The sequence below is a fragment of the Parasteatoda tepidariorum genome, chromosome 5 (genome assembly GCF_982258835.1).
Source record: "Parasteatoda tepidariorum strain Cologne lab strain chromosome 5, Ptep-v5.0, whole genome shotgun sequence".
Classification (NCBI taxonomy): Eukaryota; Metazoa; Arthropoda; class Arachnida; order Araneae; family Theridiidae; genus Parasteatoda; species Parasteatoda tepidariorum.
In genome coordinates, this window is record NC_141759.1 from 13909828 (window position 1) to 13935882 (window position 26055).

General features: G+C 32.1%; 1 protein-coding gene and 2 long non-coding RNA genes across 7 annotated transcripts in view; 2 read left to right on the top strand and 1 right to left on the bottom strand.

Moving 5' to 3' along the window:
• Window positions 1-10482, bottom strand: part of LOC139426392 (cytochrome P450 3A19-like) — a 251399-nt gene extending 240917 nt beyond the window's left edge. The window contains exons 1-5 of one of the 5 annotated variants that reach the window (XM_087163433.1): window positions 10004-10480; window positions 8978-9066; window positions 6263-6398; window positions 4861-5059; window positions 4060-4781 (exon numbers count right to left, since the gene is read on the bottom strand). In XM_087163433.1, coding sequence (XP_087019559.1) covers window positions 4700-4781; window positions 4861-5059; window positions 6263-6308 — 327 coding nt within the window. In that variant the 5' untranslated portion in view covers window positions 6309-6398; window positions 8978-9066; window positions 10004-10480 and the 3' untranslated portion in view covers window positions 4060-4699. Of the gene's footprint in view, window positions 6399-8977; window positions 9067-10003 lie in introns of those variants that run through there. The other 4 variants (XM_087163431.1, XR_015433624.1, XM_087163432.1 and 1 more) reach the window with 4 other exon arrangements.
• LOC147808583 (uncharacterized) overlaps window positions 1-26055 on the top strand; it is a 305187-nt gene that overhangs the window by 149845 nt on the left and 129287 nt on the right. The gene's annotated exons all lie outside the window — the stretch shown is intronic.
• LOC147808585 (uncharacterized) lies at window positions 17645-20435 on the top strand. The gene is made up of 3 exons (XR_015433620.1): window positions 17645-18092; window positions 18195-18305; window positions 20084-20435. It is a non-coding gene; the product is annotated as an uncharacterized LOC147808585 (long non-coding RNA).

The window sequence follows — 26055 nt, forward strand, 5'->3', positions numbered from 1 at the left end:
GAGAATTTATTCTTAATCAGAGGTGAAATTCAACGCATAGAATTTGACTCGTCGGCATATAATCCAAAAGCTACCTGCTCTGAGATCATATATATGTTTAGGTTTCTTTAAAATTGTAGGTGGACATTTTTTTGTGGGAAACGCGCTTTTAATACAAATAAAGCAGTACTTTTATTTGTGTGTGTAGAATATGATGGATTAACCCCATTAGAAGGCCTTAAATCATTTATTTTGAAATAAATATGTTGCAAATATATATGAAGCCATGAGGGATCAGTGGTGTGCTGACATTGCGAAGATATGCTGTTCAATTCTCATCGGCGGCTTTTCATGATGACAGTTGATCACAAAGAAACATTGTGGACCCTCAACCAACGCCTCCTATAACTGAAAGCCTCCACACGGTTTTTCATAAGTGGTCCGATCAGACCACTGTGAAATATATCCACTTACTGAACGAGTCATTTAATGCAGAGTATAGTTAAAATAAGAAAGTGGTAGTAAATATATGACTAAAAATTTATTTTATTTACTGGTTTGCCTTCTTCACTTCTCAACCACTACAGATTCAATTCTCAAATATATAAAATAAAATTCTCTCAATTACTTTTATAAAAGGTTTTGGGTTCATGCGCACAACTGGGTCACTTTTTTAACGGTCTGCGCGGATTACTTATAAAAGACCGCACGGAGGCTTCTTGATGTAGGAGGTGATGCCTTAACCTCCATGTCTAGATATTTTTACAAGAATACTTTTTTACCAATATATGAAAACTGGATTTATATAGAATGCCTGAAATTGACCGACAAAGTTCCAAATGATTATCATGATATTACTTCTAAATGATATTTCATGTACTACTACCAAGCATTCAATGGAATGCCTAATGACAAACCGGCAAACGCGGGAAATACAATTCCTAGTGAAATGGAACCTAGAATTAGGTAAGAGTAAGTACTTGTATATGAATGCACCAATAAATTTGTTTCCCAATGTAATTATTATGGTTCCGTTAAATTGAAAATTATTTGGATCAACGGAAAATTCTGGCAGCGAAGAAATGCACCCCATTTTACAAGTATAATAAGTGAAAGAGAATTTATACCTTTCAATATGTACGCATCTGATGTACCGTTTAGTCTTGTTGGATAGTTTCTTCATAAGTTTAAACAAATATGCATTAATGAAGTATTGGGAGAAATTGTGGATCAAACTAACACGCATTTACGTTACATGAAGAGGAAAACAACCCACGGATAGTCTAGTGGTAAAGGGACTCCATTCCAGTATGCCACTACCTCTGAGGATATATAGCGTCAGCACTGTGGTTTGTGCGAGCCGGATCGACTACCCATTACTCGGATTCTGGTCACTTCATTTAAAGGATAGCTCTCTATCCCCTGAGCCACCATGGCTTGCAATACCGGCATTGTTGACATCACTTACACAAGATAGAATTTCAAGCTATGGAGTTATCAATAGTTTTTAATATTAAGGATAATAAACATTTTTTGATACTTTTGCACTGTATCTAATTTATCACTGCCTTTATTTAATTCGACGCGTAAAATTTTTTGCCTTTTGCAAAATAATTGCAAAAGACATAAAATTTTATCGTTTAACCTATAAGTGCTTAGTATGCTCTGGAAAATTTTTGTTTTCACCAATCTTATTATTCTTTTACAAATGTATTGATAATGGTTAGCTATTAAAGTAGATTGATGTGTACTTACAAATATATTGATAACGAAATTTGTTTGTCTACCACAGAAAAATATTAATTTTAATTAATATATTTTTTATCTTCTTAAAACTGTATATAATTTTATTTCGACTCTCCTCTGAAATTAAATATTACATCCGCCAGTGAAACTTTCAGCTGGTAGATGTAATGAGTACATAATGAGAGTTTATTTTTAGTCAGCGGCAAAATTCAAAGCTTGAAACATGAATCGGCATATAATCCCAATGCTAGCTGCTCTGAAATCATATATTTGTTTAGGTTTCTTTACAATTGCATGAGGACACTCTCATTTGTGAGAACGCGTTTTTAGTACAAAGAAAGCATATCCTCAACCTCCATGTCCTGATATTTTTACAGGAATGCTTTTTTTTACCAGTGTATGAAATCTGGATTTTTATAGCTTTATATAGAATGCCTAAAATTGACCGACAAAGTTCAAAATGATTATTATGATATTTGTTCAAAATGATATTTTATGTACTACTACCAAGCATTCAATGGAATACCGAATGACAAACCGACAAACGCGGAAAGTACAATTCCTAGTGAAATGGAACCCCGAATTAGGTAAGATAAAGTACTTGTATGTAAATGCAGCAATAAATTTGTTTCCCAATGTAATTATTATGGTTCAGTAAAATTGAAAAGTATTAGTTTCAACGGAAAATTCTGGAAACGAAGGAATGCGCCCAATTTAACGAGCATAATAAGTGAGAAAGAATTTGTTCAAATCAATAACTATGAATCAGATGTACCATTTAGGTTTGCTGGACAGTTTCTTTATAAGTGTAAATATGTAAGCACATCATACCTGCCAACTTTCACTCTTTCCGAAAATGGATTTTCCGAGTGGTTGTAAAACAATAAACGAAAAACAATTTGACTCAAAAATATATTTATATTTCGATTCTGTAGAAATTCGCTAGTGCAGGAATTATTATGTTTATATATATTTATTGTAATTATTTATATGTAGTGGTGGTCAAACTCATTTATAATTATCATAATAATTCAAATAGTTAATTGGAATAACATGAGTATTGCTACCACTTCAAATATGAAAATAAAATCTTCCGGAAGAGTTGGCAGGTATGGCACATGCTTTTCTCCGATATATATGCTCTGTATCTTTAACCCTTTCGGGCCGACTGTCACAAATACGTGCCAGCATGAAACCGTATCAATCAGGGAAAAAAGATAAAACTGGTAATTAAAGTAATTCTTTAGCAGTTTATTTGTGGGCGGAGTTATAATTATTTGATTTATTTAATTCACCATTACTTTGTTCAAAATAAAACTATTTAGTTATACTTCGAATTAATATTGATTATATATATGATTAAACTAACAATAATTAAAGTAAAAGCAAAGTAAGTCTGTCAAATTAACAACGACTACATTTAAGTTACCGTTTTTTATTTAATTACAACTTGATTCTGATTTTGTACGAATGCTTTTCTGAATCAACCGTCCCCAAGGGGTTAAGGTACAACATTCTGTTCGGTATACTAATTTTTCGGTTTGTTTTTACTCATGCCGTTGTAAATTTGTATATATCTATTTTTTCGACTATCCAAATAGCTTAATTTTTCTGTTAATCAGATTTCTTGTACTCGCACTTGTATCTTACCAATTATTATACAAATCATTTTTTTGTATATATCACACATTTTACTGTTCTGTATATAAGTTAATCGACTGCATTCGCCCGTTGAACTTTGCAACTTAATTTCAGATGAATAGACTAGTGCCACAAGTCAGGTACATCGTTCAATACGCTCACATTAAAAAAAGAAAAGAAAAATCTTATCTACCACAATAATATATTAATAATAATTATTATACTTTTAAATCCTTAGAGTTTCAGCGAGTAATTGAAATTTGGAAAAAATAATTATATTAAATCCACCTGTGAAAAACTGCAGCTGGTAGATGTAAGGAGTCAATTACAAGAATATCTTCTTAGTTAGCGATGAAAATCAACGTATAGAACTTGAATAGTCGGCATGTAATCCATATGCTACATGCTCTGAAATTTTATAATTGTTCAGGTTTCTTTAAAATTGTATGTGTACACTTTTTTGTGAGAACGCGTCTTTGAGACAAATAAAGCATTACTTTGATTTGTGTGTGTAGAATATCATGGATTAACCCCCAGTTAGAATGCTTAATATCTTTTATTTTGGGTTACATATGTTGCAAATCATGCATCAAGAATTTCTAGAAAAAAAGGTAATTTTGAAATGTGCCTTTGCAGCCTTTTTTTTAAATACTAAATGTTTAACGCTCTCGGCAAACTCTTAAGACAATTTTTTTTATGTTTCTGACTACTTCATAATCTTATAATACTGTTACTTCAAATATTGTAATTGTCTAAGACTTCCAAATTGGCTGTTTCGCTACCACTAAAAAAATCTCCAAATGAAAGTACTGTTGTTAGCAGCTCTTTTCACGGCTCTAATTTATGATGTATTTGTTAGTATACCATTCAAAAGAATATGAAATACATTTCCAAAAAGATGAAATATTTATTTCCATATAAAGAATTTCTACAATAAAAGTAATCCTTGATATATACCTTTGCAGTGTTGTTTTTAAAACAAACAATTTCCAAACCCTGGCTTCTTATGTGTGCCACTATCACGTCAAATACTATGCAAACATAAAATTTTCCTCTATATAAAATTTTAGCTGTTACCACTGCTGAAATTTTCCAAATGAAAGATCTAAAGTAAGCTGCGACGTTTTTGGAAATTTTGTGATCTATTTCCTAGGAGTCATAGCAAAATAAGTTTAAAAAAAATCCCCAAATTAATTATTAAATAAAGAACTTCTTCAAAAAGCGAAACTTTTGAAATGCGTTACCTTTCAAAACACTGCATTGTATAACGTAAAGAAACATTGCGTCTCGTAACTTCAAAATACATTTTTAGTAATTGTTTTGCTGTGGAGAATTATTGTTTTTTTCTAAACCTAGAGGTTTGTTTTTTACTTTGCGCTGAGAAAAGATGTGAATTTCCAGTACTCCAATGGTACCTGTAAAAAAAAAGTCACTGAATTTAATACTACTTTTACAATCTGTAAAAATCAATTAGTAAAATCAAAGATTTTGTACTTTTGTTGTTGAATGAGTTTTGATTCTGTAATGATGCAATATGTTTGCCTGCATAATTTGATCTCCATCAATGCGATTCTCATCCCCAAACAGTTTCTTGGTCCTCTGCCGAATGGTAAATAAGCGTACTGAGGATGCTTTAGTGGAGATGAAACCATTAAATATGGAAACAAGTAAAATGGAATTCGATAATCATGTTCTAGAAGGATGAAGGATGCAAGTGACATTATAATAATCTTGCACTGATAAATAAGATTAAGATATCAGCTATGGCGTTTACCTTTTATAAAGTAGTTTGTTATACTAATTTCAAATGGAAAAACCGTTCTGCTCTTTTGCTACAGGTTTTGAAGACATTCGGCAGACTTTGGAAATTTACGTTGTAGTCTGTAAGCTTCCATCCGTAAGATTTGGAGCAAGCTTTTTTTGAAATCTTTCAAGCCGTTCCTACAAGTCGTAGTGTTGGCTTGGTCTTACAAAGCTACGAGCACTTTTCCCATTTCTGTTAAAAATGTTTTTTTTATTTATTTAAACCTACCTTCAAATTAACATAATAGCCGTGTTCAAATAGAACAAGAAAAACACCAACACAAAATAAAAATGAAGGATTCGTTATTACAAAATATGAAAATGAATCTTATGATGTTACAACAGTCGGTTGATTTAATTTTTTAAAAAAATTATATGCTTTAGTTTAAAATTTTGGTTGTCGAATTATAATTGATCCTTTAGAAACTAAATGCTTTTGGTTATTTGAAATTAGAGAACATATTTACTTCAATTATACAATTTAGTTGGAGGAAATTTAACTTCTATAATATCCCCCGTTCCATTGTAAATGTTTGCTTTAGATTTGTGGACGAAGTTGAGATAATATTCCACAACGATAGCGTGATTAAATTAAGGGATTTTTAAAATACCCTTTTTCATTCACGTAAGTTTGTTACTTTTTCCATGGAATGAAACGTAGGAGTGTAAAATCTACTCCCTTTTGACAAAACACAATTTTAATAAAACAGTGTGACCATGGAATTTAATTAAGCGAGGTGCAACAGCTACACAATTTCGTCACAGATACAAGAAACTTGCGAAATGTTTTCCGAAATTATTGATTTTCGCCAGAAGTACCTAAAAAAGCTCCAAAAGAGTGAAATGAAAGGCAAGGAAAAAGAGCACTGGAAAAAAGCATAGGTAATCAGCACTACTTAAACACCTACATGAACTTACTTCTTCAATAAGAAAACACTGACTGACGTCATCGTTGCCAGACTCAAATTCGCAGCCGAAATTTACTGTTCCACGAACGGTAACCACAATTCCGATTATTATGGTTTTCGTAGCAAGACATAGCATTCTTTATGCATAGCGTACTCAACGGAATATATTTTTAGCCATGTTTTACCTTTCGTTATTAAATATTTCAGGATGTGGAAAATGTTCGGCATCATAATGCATTGCGTAAAGTGGGATTCATCCGCTTTGTCACCACTATCCCAGTGTCTCCCAATTTGTAGTCTGCAGTAGCTACTCTACCGGGCCTAAATAAGGAAAGAAAGAAAAAAGAAATTAAGTCTACATGGAATGCTTTAAAATAGATTTATAAAATAGAACTCAACAGCACTAAATTTTCCCCAATTCACAGATAACTTATAACAACATTTCCGGAGAGACAAAACTTTCGGTTTAATCAGAAGTTAACAAAATATACACATCCTATATTTATTTTCAAAAATAACAGTGTTACCAGATTTAGAATTAAATATTATTAGATAAAATGTAACATTATTCATCATGAGCTCAATCACTAATTCAAAGATATATTATCAAAATTAAAGATCTATCCTTGCATGTTTGAAATAGCAGGGATTGAATAAAGCGAACATTTCAAAGTAAATTTAAGTGGATGTGCAGGCACGTTTTAATTCCTTTTTAAGATATCCTCGATCGTTTTAGGTGGCTTGATTGCAATTTTCTTCCTAGTGCTTTCACAAGGGGATATTTAATACGTTATTTTATGTTTATGCTTTTTTTCCCTTCTTTGTTGATCCTTTTAGTTCGCTCATGAAGGGTAATATTATCTTAATTTCATCTTAAAACATTTTTCTCCCAATATTCGTTTAGTTGTGACAGTAGCAGCGTGGCGTTGTCGCAACTTGAAATCTTCGATTTTCATAAGTATTGTATTTCTATCTTAAGTTGTATAACATATATATATATATATATATATATATATATATATATATATATATATATATATATATTTCAGGTGGCACCATAAACTCACGTATTTCTCTATCTATGGGCAACGCTACTGTTATCATTTATTATGTTAGGTTGTCTTAAGTAATAATTTAAATAATGTTGAATATTTATAGAAATATAAACTTCTAAACGTAGAGCTATAAGCGATAAGCAGAGAGCTCGCCGCACTTTACTATACTCAATACTCAATAAACTTCGTTACGGAGCAAGTATGCAGATTTATTTTTGATCTTTTCTGAAATGGCTGAAGAAATTTTGAACATAAACGGTGATAGAGTGACGCATATTTTTAGTGACGGAGCTCGCCTTTTACGAGCAATGGCATGCATCTATTAATACTATAATTTACCGCAATATTGATAATATTGCGGGCATGGCTTGAAAATTGTTAAAACTGAAATCCAAGTACTTTCTCGAGGGAATGATCGCAGGCAACAGCTAAAAAGGAGAAAATATTTGTCCAGTGCATTGTTTAAAACTAATTTAAGTGTCAGTATTCGAAAACGGCTCGAAGAATTAGAATATTCAATTAACCTCAGTTGTGCTTGGTTAACCATTAAAATTCAAGAGATTTTGTATATACCTCCTATTTGCATTTATCTTTAACGTATTGCATTACAATATTAACCATTTGATGCACGAGCGTCAGCAAGAGCAAACCGGTTTCAGTCACGTAAGAACATTTTATAATTGTATAATATCGTTTGATAATTATGAATTTACATTATTTACTTATAGTGAGTGTAACAATTTGGCCAGGGACTGTTGATACCTACCTAATGTGGTTTTATATATACCGTTGATAATATATTTTAGGTGAAATATATTAAGGTAATATATATTAAGGATTAATATAATAAAGAGTATATTAAACCTTAATGTAATAAGGTTTTAAGGCCAATTTTTAAGGCTTTGTGTAACAAATCGTTAAAGATCTGTGCTTGATGCAAAATTGCTGAGCTGCGTATTGGTAAAGTTGTTGTTGTAACACAGTGATGCAAGGCTGCCAACTTTCTATACTTTTCATAAAAGTTTATTCTAGTGCTACCTAAGTTTAAGTTTTAATATATCATTTTTTAATCATTTTAATTTATCTTACACACAATTACAAATGAATGGTTTAAAAGTTCATATGCAACGACACTTCGTGGCTTCTCTTCTGTTGTGAGGCTTTTAAAATGTTGGTAAAGAAAGAAAAACTTCGGTTTTTAAATGTCTACCACTCTATTAAATATTTCACAAAAAGCATAGTAGTAGGCAGGTCTGGTACAATAATATTTCATACCTGCCAACCAGGTTTTGTTTTCATATTTAAAGTGGTAGTAAACACATATACTATTTTTTCTTTTATAAACTTAATTTTTAAATGATTTTGATCACCTCTATTCTTACAAAAATTAATCACATATATTAATACGCATTACTATCACGGTTGTCAACTTAAGTTTGCTCATATACAACGTATTTGTTTGCTTAAAATTGAAGTTTTTATTCCATTTTAATACCACTGGGAAAAATGATAATGGAAGGGAATAAAAGTTGGCAGGTATGATATTTAACCTCTTCGAGACGGGCGAGTCATATGCGCATTCTCAGGGTGTCGATAATCAGGGTAAAAAAAGATAAAACTGGTAGCCAAGCTATTTTCATAGCCGTTTATTTGTGGGCGGGGTCATAATAGTTTGCATTATTAATTCACCACTACTTTGTTGTATAGTTGCACTTTTAACACTCAAAGCAAAAATAAGTGCCCAAACTTAAGTTACAGCTTTCTATTTTTTACTGTCCTGATTCTGATTCCATACGAATACAATTATGACACACCCGTCCCGAAAAGTTTAATGAAACTACTTACATTAAAGCAGGAGGATACATTCTCAAAGTTTCTGACGCAACGGCGTCCGTGATCTTCATTTCTCGAATAGCATCATTTCCCAATTTTCCCTAAAATGTCGATTAAGAGCGTTCTCATACATAAGTCTTGTGAATAAGAGAAACTCCACAATTCTTAAATAATTTATAACTATCTAAGAAATTGAATTGTGGGTCACTATTTTAGATCATTGAAGTTTTTACTCATAAAAGTATTGAAATTTTGATGTTTTTGTGAATTTAGTGCATTATTAACAAAAAATAGAGTTTATTAACTAAATTCATAACCAATTAGTTCAACTGAAATGTTAGGAATTTTGTAAATATGTATGCAATTTTCATAAAAGCATAAAAAAGGCGTTACATTTTGTAAATAAACAAACAATATTATTAAATTTAATCATTAATCCATGAAAAATGTTTCAAATCATGCAAGAATAAAATTAAAAAAAATTTCCCAAAACTGTAGAATGAGGATTTAAGAATTCATATTGAATTTTTACAGTGAACTTTTTCTGGATTCCCGCTGACCTTGAAAATTTTAGTTGTAGCAATAAATTAATTTTAATGCTAGAGGATATTTTTTACTTGAATCCAACCCTTTATCATTAAGTGATTCAGAAGCTTGAATTTTCATGCATATATACTTTGTTTGGAAAAAAATTTTTAGTGGTGGTTACACAAAAATTAAATTATTGACATTTGATTTATTTCCACTAGCACTTTTAAAAATTTAAAAGGCCAGCAGGAACCCTGTTTTTAAATTACTACAAAATTATACAGCATTATTCTAACGTTAGTTTCAAGTCATTAACCCATCCTAAATTTATTTTTATGCATGGTGACACATTTACTCTTCTTCGGAAGTTTTGAACTTCTTTAATGAGAGTAAAAATTGGTAATGATGATTTTCGCTATTTCATAATTTATTGTACAAAAGGCAATCATTTGGTGTAGATTTTATTTTCCTTTAGTTTATCGATATTAACTCATACCATCTTATACTCACATGCTTTTCATATGCCTTATCTATTTCAACAATTAATTTGTCTTGCCATTGTTGGTTCAAAGCCAGGGCATAAGCCATGTAAGCTTGTGTCGATGCCGTAGTTTCATGACCAACAACGTAAAATAAGACACACTGTGCTACAAGCTTAACTTCCGAAAGCTCTGGGAAAAAAAACATTTAATTATATAAAAAATGCTCACAATAAGATATTTTATGTTGTAAAGCAATGATATGAGAGTCAAAGTTTGTAATTGCCGAACATTATCTTACTCTGGTTGAGGGGAAATTATGGTTGAATAGATGAATGTAAAACTATTTTTTTATTTTTCACTCTCCCACCGTTAATTTCGTGATAAATAAGCACATTTCTTGAAGAAATAAAACTTCATTTGCATCAATATATATGAAGGCGGTGGTAAAAGCCGATATAGATCGAGCACTTAAAAATTGCAGCCCATTCTCAAGACTCACCAGTCACGAATGAGGAAAACATAAGTCATTTTAAATAGAACACATAAATTAGCCACCGAAAATTATATATATATATATATATATGGGATCCTATTCTGTTTTCTTTTCTTTAAATAATGGCATAAAAGTTTAGTAATCACCATATGATATTAATAAAAATAACTATATTTTCCCGATAATAACCCCAAGAGATGTTCATTGCACTGTATTCCTTTCGCTGATTTCCGTAAACTGAAACTTTTTCGAAACGGCTAATCATTAATAATAAGCAAAGTTTAGAAAAAATTGAAACTATTTATGAATTGAGTAAAGAAAGTTTAAGTTCCTTGAGCTGTCAACTCGATGAAAATTTTTAAGTAATTAAAAAGAGAAAGAGATGAAAAAAATTAGACACTGTTCCTTTCTCATGAATTGCATAAGCAAAAACCATGCAATCTTACTAGTTATTTCTGCAGTGCATTCGTAATTATTCTAAATGCCTAGGTTGCCAGATTTCCTTCTTCGCGAAAAAAAAAAAGATCAGATTTTGCATGCAATACCGAAATTGTATTACGTTTTATAAACGTTGTTGAACAGCCGATCCAATTATTGAGTTTGCGACTATCAATGTTCAACTCCACTGCCTTGTAATTTTGAACCCAATCCAGAAGACAAGGGAACTCCTGGATCAAGTATTGGGAGAAATTTGCCGTCGTGTAGGACTTTTGATCAAACTAATCCGCAGTTGCGTTACGTAGAGAGGGAAACAACCCACGGTTAGCCTAGTGGTGAAGGGACTCCATCCCAGTATCCCACTACCACTGAGGATATTTAACGTCAGCACTGTGGTTTGTGCGAGCTAGATGAGAAATTCGTATCGACTAGCCATTACTGGGATTCTGGTCACATCATAGAAAGGTTTGCGCTCTATCCCCAGAGCCATCATGGCTTGCAATACCGGCATTGTCGATAACACTTACACAAGATAGAAATTCATGCTATGGAGTTATCAATAGTTTTTAATATTAAGGATAATGTTAATTTTTTGATGCTTTTGCGCCGTCTCTGATTTATCACTGCAAAATAATTGCAAAACAAAAAAAAATTCATCGTTGTACCTACAAGTGCTTAGTATGGTCTGAAAAGTTTTTGTTTTCACTAATATTATTATTCTCTCACAATTGTATTGATTATTATTAGTTGAAATAGTTGATTGATATATACTTACAAATATATTAAAAACGGAATGGTCACTATTCTTTTATTTTTAAGCTTTTTCTTCAATTTACTTTAGATTATAGAGAAGTAAAACGAAATTTGCTTTTCTACCACAAAAAAATATTAATTATAATTAATATATTATTTAATCTTCTTAACTCATTCTTCGATAATACATCAAAATTAGAATTAAATAATACATCCGCCAGTGAAAATTTCAGCTGGTAGATGTGACGAGTACATTATGAGTGTTAATTTTTTTAGAGGCAAAATTCAACGCATGAAACTTGCCTCGGCATATAATCCAAATGCTAGTTGCTCTGAAATCGTGTTTTTTTTTAGGTTTCTTTACAATTGCATGAGGACACTCTCATACCTGCCTAGTCCTAGTGTTTAGATTTTACTGCGCACCTGGGCCACGAAGCGGCCCTTATCCCATTCATCTGGAATTTTTGAACAGTGTTGGTTGAGCAATGAGGTAAGCAGGCAATGGAGTTGCTTTTATGAATGTTTCAGCTCATACCTGCCAACTCTTCCGGATTTTGCGGAAGATTTTATTTTCATATTTAAAGTGGTAGCAATACTCATGTTATTCCAATTAACTTTTTGTATTATAATGATAATTATAAATCAGTTTGACCACCACTACATATAAATAATTACAATAAATATATAAAGCATAATAATCATTGCGCAAGCGAATTATTCAACGGGATCAAATTATAAATATATTTTTGAGTCAGATTGTTTTTCGTTAATTGTATTACAACCACTCAGAAAATCCATTCTCGGAAAAAGTGAAAGTTGGCAGGTATGCACTCTCTGTAGAGAGAACGTGTTTTTAGTACAAATAAAGCATTAATTTGATTTGAGCGTTTAGATTATCATAGATAAACCACAGTTTGAATGCCTTAAATGTTTTTTTTTTTGAGTAAAATATATATTGCAAATATATATGAAGCCGTGAGGGATCAGTGGTTTGCTGATATTGCAAAAATATGCGGTTCAATTCTCAGCGGCGGCTTTTCACAATGACAGTTGACCACAAAGGAGTCATTGTGGACCCTCAACCTCCATGTCCTGAAATTTTTACAGGAATGCTTTATGATTTTTTTAATCAAATTTATGAAATATGGATTTTCATTGCTTTATATAGAATGCCTAAAATTGATTGACAAATTTCCAAATGATTATTATGATATCAGTTCCAAATGATATTTCATGCACAACTACCAAGCATTCAATGGAATGCCTAATCACAAACAGGTTAACGCTGGAAGTACAATTCCTATTGAAATGGAACCCCGAATTAATTAAGATCAAGTACTTGTATACATATACGAAAATAAATTTGTTTACCAATGTAATCATTATAGTTGTGCTAAAATGAAAGGTATTAGTTTCAAATGAAAATTCTGGCCGCGAAGGAATGCGCCCAATTTAGCAAGTATAATAAGTGAAGTTGAATTTATACCCTTAAATAGGTATGTATTAGATGTACCGTTTAGTTTTGTTGGATAGTTTCTTTATAAGTGTAATTATGCAATCTCATGTTTTTTCCCGCTATATATGCTCTGTCTCTTTAACCCCTTGGGGACAGGTGATTGATAAAAGCATTCGTAGAAAATCAGAATCAGGATGTAAATAAATAAAGAATGATAACTTAAATGTAGTCGTTGCTAATATGACAGACTTACTTTGCTTTTACTTTAATTACTGTTAGTTTAATCATATATATAATAAATGATAGTTCAAAGTATAACTAGTTTTATTTTGAACAAAGTAATGGTGAATTAAATAAATGAAACAATTATAACCCCCGCCCACAAATAAACTGCTAAAGAATGACTTTGATTACCAGTTTTATCTTTCTTCCCTGGTTGATACGGTTTTGCGCTGGCACGTATTTGTGACAGTCGGCGCGAAAGGGTTAAGCTACGCGAGACATTACCATATCCCCCCCCAGCATGGTATTATCTGCTCTGATTTTAACACAGACCACAAAAAAAACTGCTCAGCTCTTTTAAGGTAGATTTCTTAGTTCAAAATAATCCTTAAAAGGTTTAAACCCTTCCTGATTTTACTCGATGAACAGTTTAGGACAGTATGAAAAGAACTCTCAACTGTTAAATAGTTTATTAGATTGTTTGAGTTTGTTCCAAATTGCTTTTACTTAAAACGGACGTCAGCTGTATTACTAGGCTCCAAACAACGTAATGCTCCAAACAAACAAATGCTCCAGACTACATTAGGAATCAAATTTTAAGAAGTTAGTTAAATCTTTCAAGAATCTCACAATATATTCCCATATTGAATGCCAGTTTTTTTAGCAACGCAAATTAATATGTAATGTAATATTATCAGCGAAATATTCGCAACTGATAATATTACACACAGCCCATTGATAGCCTTTTTCAATTCGGATGGTATATTGTCCAAACAATATTGTAGATAGTGTAAATATCGCACATGGATTTTTTTTCTTCATTTTATTAGCATTCCTATATATCAGACTGGTATAATCGGGAAGTAACCCACCAGACGCGGAGGACAACCACTGGAGAGGTGGGTTTGTCAGTTGTGTACCTATAATACCATTGTTTTTTCTTTATTAATGTGTTTGCGTACCATATAGTAGACCAGTGCTTCCCAAAGTGTGGTACGCGTACCCCCAGGGGTACGGGAACAGTTTAGCGGGGATACGCGTTTCTATGCGAAATATCTTGCAACAAACATAAATTTAATTTAAAAGCAAAACTAGCCATGAAAATTTAAGATTACGTATTTTTCTATTGGTTATTTTTTGCAGAGTTAACAAATAATGCTTAGTGGTGTCAACAGTCAGTTGTGATTTTTAAGTTTCGCGCAATTTTTTATAGTAAAAAATAAACTTATTTTTTTTAATAAGTGGTACACAACGTTACGAAAAATTTAGAAAGGGAACTCAAAAGTCAAAAGTTTGGGAAAAACTGTAGCAGACTATATGCCTTTTGACAACCTTGGGTAAGGTGAAGAGGCAAGTGCAGGTTCCTCAAGCAATACCCAAATTCGAAGCATCATGTGGTGAGTTAAGTCAAAATTAAAGTGAAAGAAAAAATAATTCTGTAACATAAAACCTACACATACTGATGCAATAACTTTGTTAGATTCCTCATAAATATTTTTTCTCTTATAATTTTACTTTCAACGAATAAAACAGGAAGGAACACTTTAATTTTGAAAGGGGCTGCTAGACACTGCAAATGAAAATGACTCACTCTGTTGGAAAACTGGGGCTTGTAAGTTCGATCCTGGTAGCAAGCGTTCGATCCTGTAGCTGAATATCCTTATGTTGGATGTTGCGAAGAAATTTGGATAAGAATTGTGTACCTGATTGATTAATCCCTGTTGTGTATGTTTGTGTGGTACACACATTATTAACTAATGCGAATCATTTTAAAAAGCCTTTCAAAAAAGCATTTAAAGATTTTTCGGTTCATTTCTCGGAAATACAGCTGCCAGTAAACAAAAACTTGAAGGAATAAAACCCTAAACTGCTTGAAATGATTGTAAAGTATTGAAAAAAAATTTAATTTCAAAATAAGAAATAAAATAAAAACACTTAGTCCAACTGTTGCTTTTTGGAATACAGGATAAAAATTATTTTAGTTAATTTCATATTATTTAATATTGCTTTATTATTATTATTTTATTTAAAAAAAATAATCTGTCACGCAATCCGTTGGTTTCATCTTTACTGGGTATCTTGTTGATAAATATTTTGCTGTACGAAATTAATACCTGCCAGGTGAACATTAAATATAAACATCAAATTCCAGAAATACCCATTTGCAAATTTAAAAACGATTTGGCATCTTGTCGGTAGAAATTGGCACGACAGAAGACATTGCGGATATTATGCAATAATAAATATATAGATTTTTGTTTTCAAACCTTGCATTCCTGTTTTTTAGATAGGAAAAAAATTATTAATACAGCAATAAAGATATTTTAAATTTAATTAATTCAGTCATATTAAATGTCTAACAACATTACGCATTGCATCTTCACTTTGCTGAACATATAATGAAAAAATACATATTCTTTGAAATAAAATATCGAAAACTTTTTAATCTACTAATTTAAATTGATGTAATCAAAAACAGTTTTTAAGAGCTAATAACTCACCTACCTAAATTTTGAGATGTATTTGTTAGGATAATAACGTTTCAATAATCAGTTACACTGGAAAAATTTTAATTGCGGAAAGTTCTGTGGTTTGATTTAATTTTATATTTGATATATATTTGTCATTTTTAAATAATTGAAAAATTAAAAAAATATTCAAATATTAGTTATTAAAATTCATTAATTGTTTATCATCACAATGAATATTATGCTAAATAATTTAAAGAATAATTACTTTAAAAATTACCCAATTCTATAAATTCCTTTTATATCGAGTAATTTATAAAAAATTGTTAGGATCGATTATTAGCAACAAGATTTTACAACATTAATCGAATAAGTTTATATTTGCCGGAAGCTGAAGTCACATTGTCGGAGAGGTAACACTAACAATATCACCCCCTCATTTTATCAGATTTCAAAAAGAGGGCGTGGTTATTTCTTGAGTCTGTCCTCCCTCCTCCTAGCACATTTCGAATTAAACATACCTTCCGCGCATTCATTGCGCAGAAAGTTTTAGCAAGTGCTTCGAATTTTGATATATAATTTTCGGATTGGAAATTGATTGATATGAGTGGAATCTCGGTGCTAAGCGCGAAGCGCTTCTAACCGATTCATCTATACTGTTTTGGCATTTAGTCCAGAGGTCATATACAGTTCAAAGTTCTAAGTTAGGATCAGATAATAAGTCCATGATGAGGTGAGGCATGAGTTGATTCAGTATTACATCAGTTGTATGGGGAATTCCCCTGGATTAAAGTTATGAGAAGATGCAGTACGTCTTGGTCCTTCAGCAAGTCTTTACGTTCACTGATGAGGCTAACAAGTCTGTGGGCTGTAGAAGTAGGCGTGTCCTTGGTCGTTTTTCTCTTTCGACTGGGACGGGCCTCGCACCCAGTGAAATTTGAGGTGTGGTTTTGCATGCAGTTGCAGCATTTAGCTGGGGAGTCTCGGCTCTTTCTGCACTGGAATGAATAGTGCCCTTCGGCACATTTCATGCATCTTGGGCTGGAGGAGCAGGAACGTTGGGTGTGGCCGAAACTCTGACATCGAAAACACTGCAGCGGCCGCCGGCCGCCGTGGTATTTCTCTATGCTGATCGGGATCTGCTTGATGCTCTCAATATGGTAGATCATCTCGTGATTGGCTAGCATTGGCATAACGATGAGGTACAGGGGGAGGGGCCTAAAGGCTTCACCCACTTTCTTCTTAAACTGGACTATTTTCAGGATTTCATTGTTCCGCTTCCCTAATTCAAGGGATATTTCATCTGTACTAAAATCATCAGGAAGGCCACGGATGAGGGCTTTAGCATTTTTAACTGGCTGAGCTTTTTCTACTGAAGTGGAAGGCTCTGTGGCTTTGTTGGTAGTCTCCTCCGTAGGTTCTGATGCAGTAATAGGGGTGGGCTCCGGCATGAAAAGAGATTCCGGAGGAGTGCAGCTTTTCTGGGTCATGGATGGGTCAACATTTTCTGTAGCTGCGGCAGACTTTTTCTTCCTCTTCTTTCTCTTTTTAGCTGGTGGCTCTTTGTTGTTTCTATTTTGGATCTCAGGTTCAGAGGCTGATGTCTCTTCGTCTATATCCATATTCAAATCTTTACTGGAAGGAGTTGTGATATTATTCGGAACACTGTGCTCGGAAACGGGCTCAGTCTCTATTTCATTAGTAACACTACTTTCTGGGATGGTCACAGGGATTTCACACACATTCTGGTCTCAGTGATAGTTGTCTCCATTGTAGTTGAGGCAGTTGGCCTCTTTTGACTCGACTCAACAGTTTGAATTGCGGACACCGCTGCGTTAAAGAGTTCGTTGTAATATCTACTTGGTGTTGAGGTAGAAATCTCTCCAATGGAATCTCGCAGCTTACGAAGTTCCACGATATCAGTAGTTTGTTCTAGAAGAAACTTTGAGTAAAGTGCGTAGTTCATAGATCTGGCCGGTAAAAACCTTTTGACGATCGAAGATGTCTCATATAAGTCTGATGCTGGCATGCGGCCGGAAGGGAAAACTTTTCCGCCGCGGGCAGTTCGGTCAAAGATAGTGTAAGTGTAAAGATGGGAAACTTGCGAAAGTCGTAACAAAATTTGGCACAATGCCAGCGATTCGTGTACGGCGGAGAAGTTTGTCTCCAGGGGCACAGTGCAGCGCATGCGCAATATCATCCTTAGTTTTGGAAGGAGAGTTTGGAGAGAGAAGCACATGAGAAATCAATCAATGGCGGACGTTAATTTGACAATTATCCCTAACAAGTAAGTGCGCTTTGTATAACCTATCTTCTGTTGATTTTTTTCGCCTTGTTTTCAGTTTTGATAAAGATTGTAATCCTCTTTTTTTCTTTCAATATTTTTCAGTGATTCTTCTGTGAGCAAAGCAAAGAATTATGATAGATGTGCTTACTGCAATGTAAATAGAGCGGGTTATCCAAATTTGAAATTGTTTCGCTTTCCTCAAAATATCGAAATGTAAGTAAATAGTTAAGCATTTTCGAAGATTTCGGTAAATTATTTTTCAATGATTGATTACATGAACCTGTCAGATTAGACTGACTTAGAATTGCAACTAAATGTGTGACTAATTTATAGTGTTTGGCTTTAATTTAATTTTACTTGGTTTTGAAATTCTTTATAATTCCATAACTGCGTTTATCTTTTTTGGTCGGAATTAAATATTTACAAATGAAATTTATATATATAACTAAGTAAAAATTTAAATGTTTTTCAAGAAATGTGAAAAAGATCTATAAATCTGACATTTTAAATTTTTGAAAGTTCATTACATATATGAAATTATTTAAATAGTGTTAAGTGTAAAAAGTGTTACTTTTTATTCATATAATATTTATAGAGTGTTTTATAGTAGATATATATATTTTATTTATCTGTTAGCTGTAAATGTCCAGTAAACAGTACTTATAGGCACACAGGGCAATGCCCGGGGACCCCATTTTCTCAGGGGGCCCTAGAGAATCGTACTTTTTTGAAAAATTGCATTAAAAAGAATTTAAGACTAAAAACATTACCTTATATATTTAAAAAAAATTTTTTTTTTATAGAGTATGCATATTTTTTCTACAAATGGTGATTGATTATCAAACACCAATAATTGGAGTAGTTTATCACCAAGAAAACTTAAAAAGTCAACCGAAAACTATTTTTCTTATTTTATTATATGAGGATTACAACTGGTTAGCGTATCAATTTTTTTTGAACTATGTATAGTTTAAAAGTACTTTATTTGAGTTTTTGTGGTAATCAAAATTAGTTAAAATTAATGCATTATACAGTCCCTGGTCAAATTATTAGACGCACTATAAGGTTCTATGTCAGGTGATACTACACAGCTTTATTGTATTTAGGCTACTGAAACCGGTTTGTACTTGTTTACGTTTGTGTATTGGTTAAATTAGGCGATATGTAATATAAATTCGACAAAATGTAATGAAAATACAGATTATTTATTGTATCAGGTACTATATTATAATATTAGAATAATTAGGTCAAATTAATAGACGCACTGTAGTTTTTTAATAATGACATGATTTGCACGAGTTTACATACTATACTTTTATAATTAAACATACGCGTCAATTTATTAATATAATGTATTTAATTATAAAAGTATTAATATACATGTTAATACTTTTATAATTAAACATACAAATAGATTTTTATTCACGAGATTTTTCATTCACCTCCTATTTGTATTTACTTTTAACGCATTTCATTTTATTGTTAACCAACTGATACACTAACGTAAAGAAGTGAAAACCGGTTTCAGCTACGTAAAAACAATAAAGCTGTATAGTATTACCTGATAATTATAATTTTACATAGAATCTTAAAGTGTGTCTAATAATTTGGCCAGGGACTGTATCTTAAAAATGATTTATTTTTTGTATGTGAAGTTTTTTAGTTTGTTTTTAAGCATTATGACACATTATAGGTCTAAAATATTTTTGTGCCCAGGGCCCCTGCATGCTATGAAGATGATACTGCCAGTAAAACATAAATTTAATTGATTTTGTTATTTAATCACCCAATGAATTGTTTTGTTATGAAATTTCCTCTCTAAATATTTTCTTTAAACACTGCCTGCTTTTTTAAAACTATTTAATAAAATATTAGTAATACACATAATTTATTAATGCCATACATTTTAAGTTCCGTTATCGAATTAGACAGCATTCTTATGTCATATTAGCACTTTAATCTTACTGTGTGATTTTTTTTAATAATATTAGGTGCAAGAAATGATTAGAGGCCAGCAAAATTGTATCGTTACGGAATGTTGATACTGACAGACTGACTACACAACAGATGTAGATTGTGTTCAAGACATTCTAAAATTAAAGATTATGTATCAAAAATAATGCAGACTTGTTCTTAGTGCAGTTCCAATGAACCAATATTGCCTCTTTTTAATTTTATGTTATTTTATTTCATAAACTTGCTCAAATATTTATTTATTGTATAAAATGTATACAATTTTATTTGTGCAATTTTTATTTTATTGAAAAGTATATTCTTAAAATATATAACCAGAAAGAATATTTTTAGATAAGTTTAATAAAGATAAAACAAATTCTGGAACAAGTGTCTTGATTATTTTTTTAAAACTCTAAGTATATATATAATTGAAAATTTTTATTTATATATAGCACATTTCTTATACATATACACACATGGAAAAATTAGCAAAGCGAAAAAGTTCTTTTTTTCAAAGGGGAAATAAATTTTACTCAATTTTTTAAAGTTTTAATGAATTTTAATTTTTTAATATAAATTACTTTTGTTAAATAAATATTTACTACTTTAAAATAAATTATAATCCTGCTAAATTTGGGAACTGAAAAAAATTTAAAAGCAAAATCGAATCCGATTATAATTAACGGAGAAAATATGAGTGCATTGGGTGAAAATCAAATGATCTGCGCCCGTTCTTCAATTGCTCTTGATGGTGGCTTTCCTGCATTACACCTTCAGCGCCCAAGTTGGGGGAAAGATCGTTCCGACTTAACATTGATTGTATAGGAAGTTCTTTGGTTTGGCCAACGCCTCCTATAACTGCACACGGTTTTTTATAAGTAGTCCGAACAGACCACTGTGAAGGTTATCCATTTACCGAAATAGTAATTTAATACAGAATATAGTTAAAATAAGAAAGTGGTAGCAAATATATGACTAAAAATTTATTTTATTTATGAATATTATTGGTTTGACTTATTCACTTGTCAACCACTACAGATTCAATTCTCAAATATATAACATAAATTTCTCTCAATTACTTTTATAAAAGGTTTTGGGTTCATGCGCACAACTGGTTCACTTTCTAAATAGTCTGCGCGGACTACTTATAAAAGCCCGTGTGGAGGCTTCTTGATGTAGGAGGTCATGGTTTGGCGCTACCGCTCATCAGGGTTTGGACCAGAAGCTTCGTCTTTCCGGGCCAGCTTTGCTCTCGATCGCAACTATGGTGCATTTATTCTTGCGTGACTCGGAGCCTTACCCGGTGTCTGCGTATTGCTTGGTCCTCGGACTGGGCTGGGTTCTGTCAAGGCGATGAGGCATCTTTACAATTGGCGTAAGGACCCAATGGCCCCGGTCGCCGTAAACACATTTCCTTACCTAATGATTCATGACATTAACGTCAATTTTATAGCTTTTAATTTCATGTAAAATTTGGGAATTCAATTGATCTGTTGTAACTCTGATATTAAAAATATTTTTAGTTGACTTTATTTTAAAAAAATTTTCCTGGTTCTTTTTCCAGAAATTTTTAAATTTTTCGATAATGTGACTATTTTGGAATTAAATTAATATGTGCTATACACGATATAAAGTCATTCGGAATTCGATGCTTTACAACTTACATTCAAAATAGAACTCAAGTTAATTTTTTTTAAATTTCTGAATCTATATTTTTTTATAATAATCTATCCTTGCAAATAAATATCATATTCAAAAAATGTAAAATTACTTTTCTCAGTTGTCTCTGGTGTCATAATTGTCCGAATCCTTTTCCAACCTTCTCACCATTTTATCCAAGACTTTATGCTTAAAAGCCTGATTTTAGAATAGAATAAAAAGTAAGTATAATAGGAAGTAACAGAAAAAAATGCAACGAACCATCTTTTAAAAAATATCGCTAGGATCATTAGAATATTACGTTAGATTGTAAAATAAATATAACTGTCACAAATTCATTTGTAAGTGGAAAATCAATTACATATGAAAGAAAATGCTAATTTTTTTTGTCTCACTACACACGAAATTTACTGTTTAGTGCATCTACATTTTTCTTTAGTATTAATATTGTGTTTTAAAATAATTAAATACCATCAAGCAAATTAAAAGTTACGCAATATGTATAAATTTGGAAATAAATTTGTAGTCCGGTAACCACTTTTTAATTACAAAGATCCAGACCGATGTCTAGATTTGTTAGTGTCACTCAAGGAGCTTTGGTTGACTTGTTTAACATTTAATGGTATTTAAGTACAAAATATATCTTACAAAAAGATAAGCAATGCATTCTCAAGTTTACACTCAATGACCAAAATATTGATGTTCTGAAGAACAATATAATCGGAACCCAAAATTACTTGTCATGCAAAAGCTCCTAATTTTAGATATTTATAAAGATGCATAGGCTAAATACATAAGTGAAAAGATATTAAAAATTGCAATTAAGGTAAAAGAAATTAAACAACAAAGATAACCCCAATATTCAGAAAACAAGTTTGCATTTTTTGAAATTTTCAAAATGTTTTTGTTCAAACGGAATTTTTATCAAAGCTTTGAAGTTTTTTGGACCGAAGCATCATGAACGTTGTTCAGACCGAAACATCACCAGAGTTGTTCAGACCGAAGTTCCATCAAAGTTTTTCAGACCGAAGATGCATCAAAGTTGTTCTGACCGAAGCTCCGTCAAAATTGTTCTGACCGAAACTCCATCAAAATTGTTCAGACCAAAGCTTCTTCAAAGTTGTTCTGAACGAAGCTCCATTAAAGTTGTTCAGACCGAAGTTCCATCAAAGTTGTTCAGACCAAAGCTTTATCAAAATTGTTCACACCGAAGCTCCATCAAATTTGTTTAGACCAAAGCTCTATCAAAGTTGTTCAGAACAAAGCTTCATTAAAGTTGTTTAGACCGAAGCTCCTTCAAAGTTGATCTAGCCGAAGCTGCATCAAAGTTGTTCAGACCGAAGCTTCATCAAAGTTGTTCAGACCGAAGCTCCATCAAAGTTGTTCAGACCGAAGGCCTATCAAAGCTGTTCAGACCAAATCTCCATCAAAATTGTTCAGACCGAAGCTTCAGAAAAATTGATCAGACCGAAGCCACTAACGTGACCAGGGTCGGTGCGAAGTGAATACTGAATTTTTCAGAAATCATCTGGTTGCTGTTCAAAGTGAAATTTTTCATTAAGTCTCAGTGGAAATTAGTGGTTGATACAACAATTGACATCACAATATCTTTATCGTTTAACTAAGTTTTATTGTATTCAAACACACATTAACACAATCCCCTGTATATATACATTTTCACTCCTCTAGATGAAATTACTTCTCTGTGCACCTGCGAAGCCCATTATGGGGAGAGGGGATGTAGAGATGTAAAGTAATCTATCCCTACTCTATTACTCTCTTCTCTGATTAAGATCTACATCATCTATTTTTCACTCCGCTCTAAATATGTATATACTAGTTCTTCGGTTTTGTTTTTACTCATGCCGTTGAAAATGTGTATATATTTATTTTTCGACTATGTAAATAGCTTATTTTTTCTGTTATTCAGATTTCTTGTAATCACACTTGTATGTTATCAATTATTATTCAAATCAGTTTTTTTTTAATACATCGCACATTTTACTGTTCTGTATATAAGTTAATCGACCGCATTCGCCCGTTGAATTTGGGAATTTAATCTCAGATGAATAGGCTAGTGCCACAAGTCAGGTGCCTCGATCAATACGCTCACATTAAAGCATTAAAAAAGGGAAATAAAATTTCTTATCTACCACAACAAAATATTAATTATAGATATTACTGCAATTGCATTCCAATTACCAGAAAGACCACTAACGGCCCCAGGCGCACAGATATATGCGATGGTCGAATTTAATCAATAAACTAAATATTTCATCCGCCAGAGAAAACTTTAGCTGGTAGATGCAATGAGCACATTATGAGAATTTCTTCTTTGTCACGAATGCAAAGCATAGAACTTGAGCTATGCGAAGATAGCCCCCGATAATGAGGAAATTCAAAAATTCAAACTGCATTAATTTGACCATTTTTTGACCACAAATGACCACCTTTTAAATTTTTTTGACCACCCTTATTTCGGACATAATCCTGAAAATTAAATTCGGGGGCTAACTTCGCATTTTTACGAAAAATAATTAAAAATCTAATTTTAAACTGTATTCGTTTCCCCACAAATGACCACCTTTTAGTTCTGGTTGACCACCCTTATTTATGCCGTAATCCTAAAAATAAGACTTGGGAGAAGCATGAAATTAGCCCCCGAAAATAAGAAAAATTACTTTCTAAAAAACATTCGTTTGGCCACAAATGAACTTCATTAGGTCATTAGTGGTCAAACGAATACAATATAAATATTTGATTTTTATTTATTTTCGTGAAAAGGCAAAGTTAGCCCCCGAATTTAATTTTCAGGATTATGTCCAAAATAAGGGTGGTCAAAAAAATGTAAAAGGTGGTCATTTGTGGTCAAAAAGTGGTCAAACGAATACAATATAAAAATTGGACTTTTATTTATTTTTTGAAAAAATGCGAAGTTAGCCCCCGAATTTAATTTTTAGGATTATGTCCAAAATAAGGGTGGTCAAAAAAAGTTAAAGGGTGGTCATTTGTGGTCAAAAAGTGGTCAAACGAATACAATATAAAAATTTGATTTTTATTCATATGGCGTAAAAATGCGAAGTTAGCCCCCGAATTTAATTTTTAGGATTATGTCCAAAATAAGGGTGGTCAAAAAAATTTAAAGGGTGGTCATTTGTGGTCAAAAAGTGGTCAAACGAATACAATATAAAAATTTGATTTTTATTCATATGGCGTGAAAATGCGAAGTTAGCCCCCGAATTTATTTTTAGGATTATGTCCAAAATAAGGGTGGTCAAAAAAAATTAAAGGGTGGTCATTTGTGGTCAAACGAATACAATATCAAATTTTATTTTTATTCACATGGCGTGAAAATGCGAAGTTAGCCCCCGAATTTAATTTTTGGGATTATATCCAAAATAAGGGTGGTCAAAAAAAATTAAAGGGTGGTCATTTGTGGTCAAACGAATACAATATAAAAATTGGAATTTCATTTATTTTTCGAAAAAATGCGGAGTTAGCCCGCTAATTTTATTTTTAGGATTATGTCCAAAATAAGGGTGGTCAAAAAAAATTAAAGGGTGGTCAAATGTGGTCAAAAAGTGGTCAAACGAATACAATATAAAAATTTTATTTTTATTCATTTGGCGTGAAAATGCGAAGTTAGCCCCCGAATTTAATTTTCAGGATTATGTCCAAAATAAGGGTGGTCAAAAAAATTTAAAAGGTGGTCATTTGTGGTCAAAAAATGGTCAAACGAATGCAGTTTGAATTTTTGATTTTCCTCATTTTCGGGGGCTATCTTCGCATAGCTTAGAACTTGACTCGTCTGCATATAATCAAAGTGATAGCTGTTCTGAAATCGTAAAATTGTTTACCACGTTCACGCCGGGGTGGCGCATCGGAGTAGAAACTGGTAACAAATAAATTTCATTTTTTAGTTTTTTTCCGGGAATAATAAACATCCATAACTACCAATTGTTTAAAAACAATTAGTAGTTATGGATTTTTATTATTATTTTAACGGATGCAATTTTTATATTGAATTACTTCTTTGCCGTGATAAATTTCCTTACAGTGAATTGTTATTGTTGAGAATAGATTAACTCCTCCCGAATATTATCTAAAATTGAAATAGTTCATCTACCAGTATTTTCTCTTTTCCGTCTCGCTTTCAGGCGCAACACCAGGCGTGAACGTGTTAAGTCACTTCATTGAAAAGTTAGAGAGCTATCCCATGAATCACCATGGCTTGCAGTACCGACATTGTCGTTAACACTTACATAAGATAGAAAATCATGCTCTGGAGTTTTTAATAGTTTTTTATAATAAGTATAATGTCCATTTTTTGATGTTTCAGCGCTGTTTC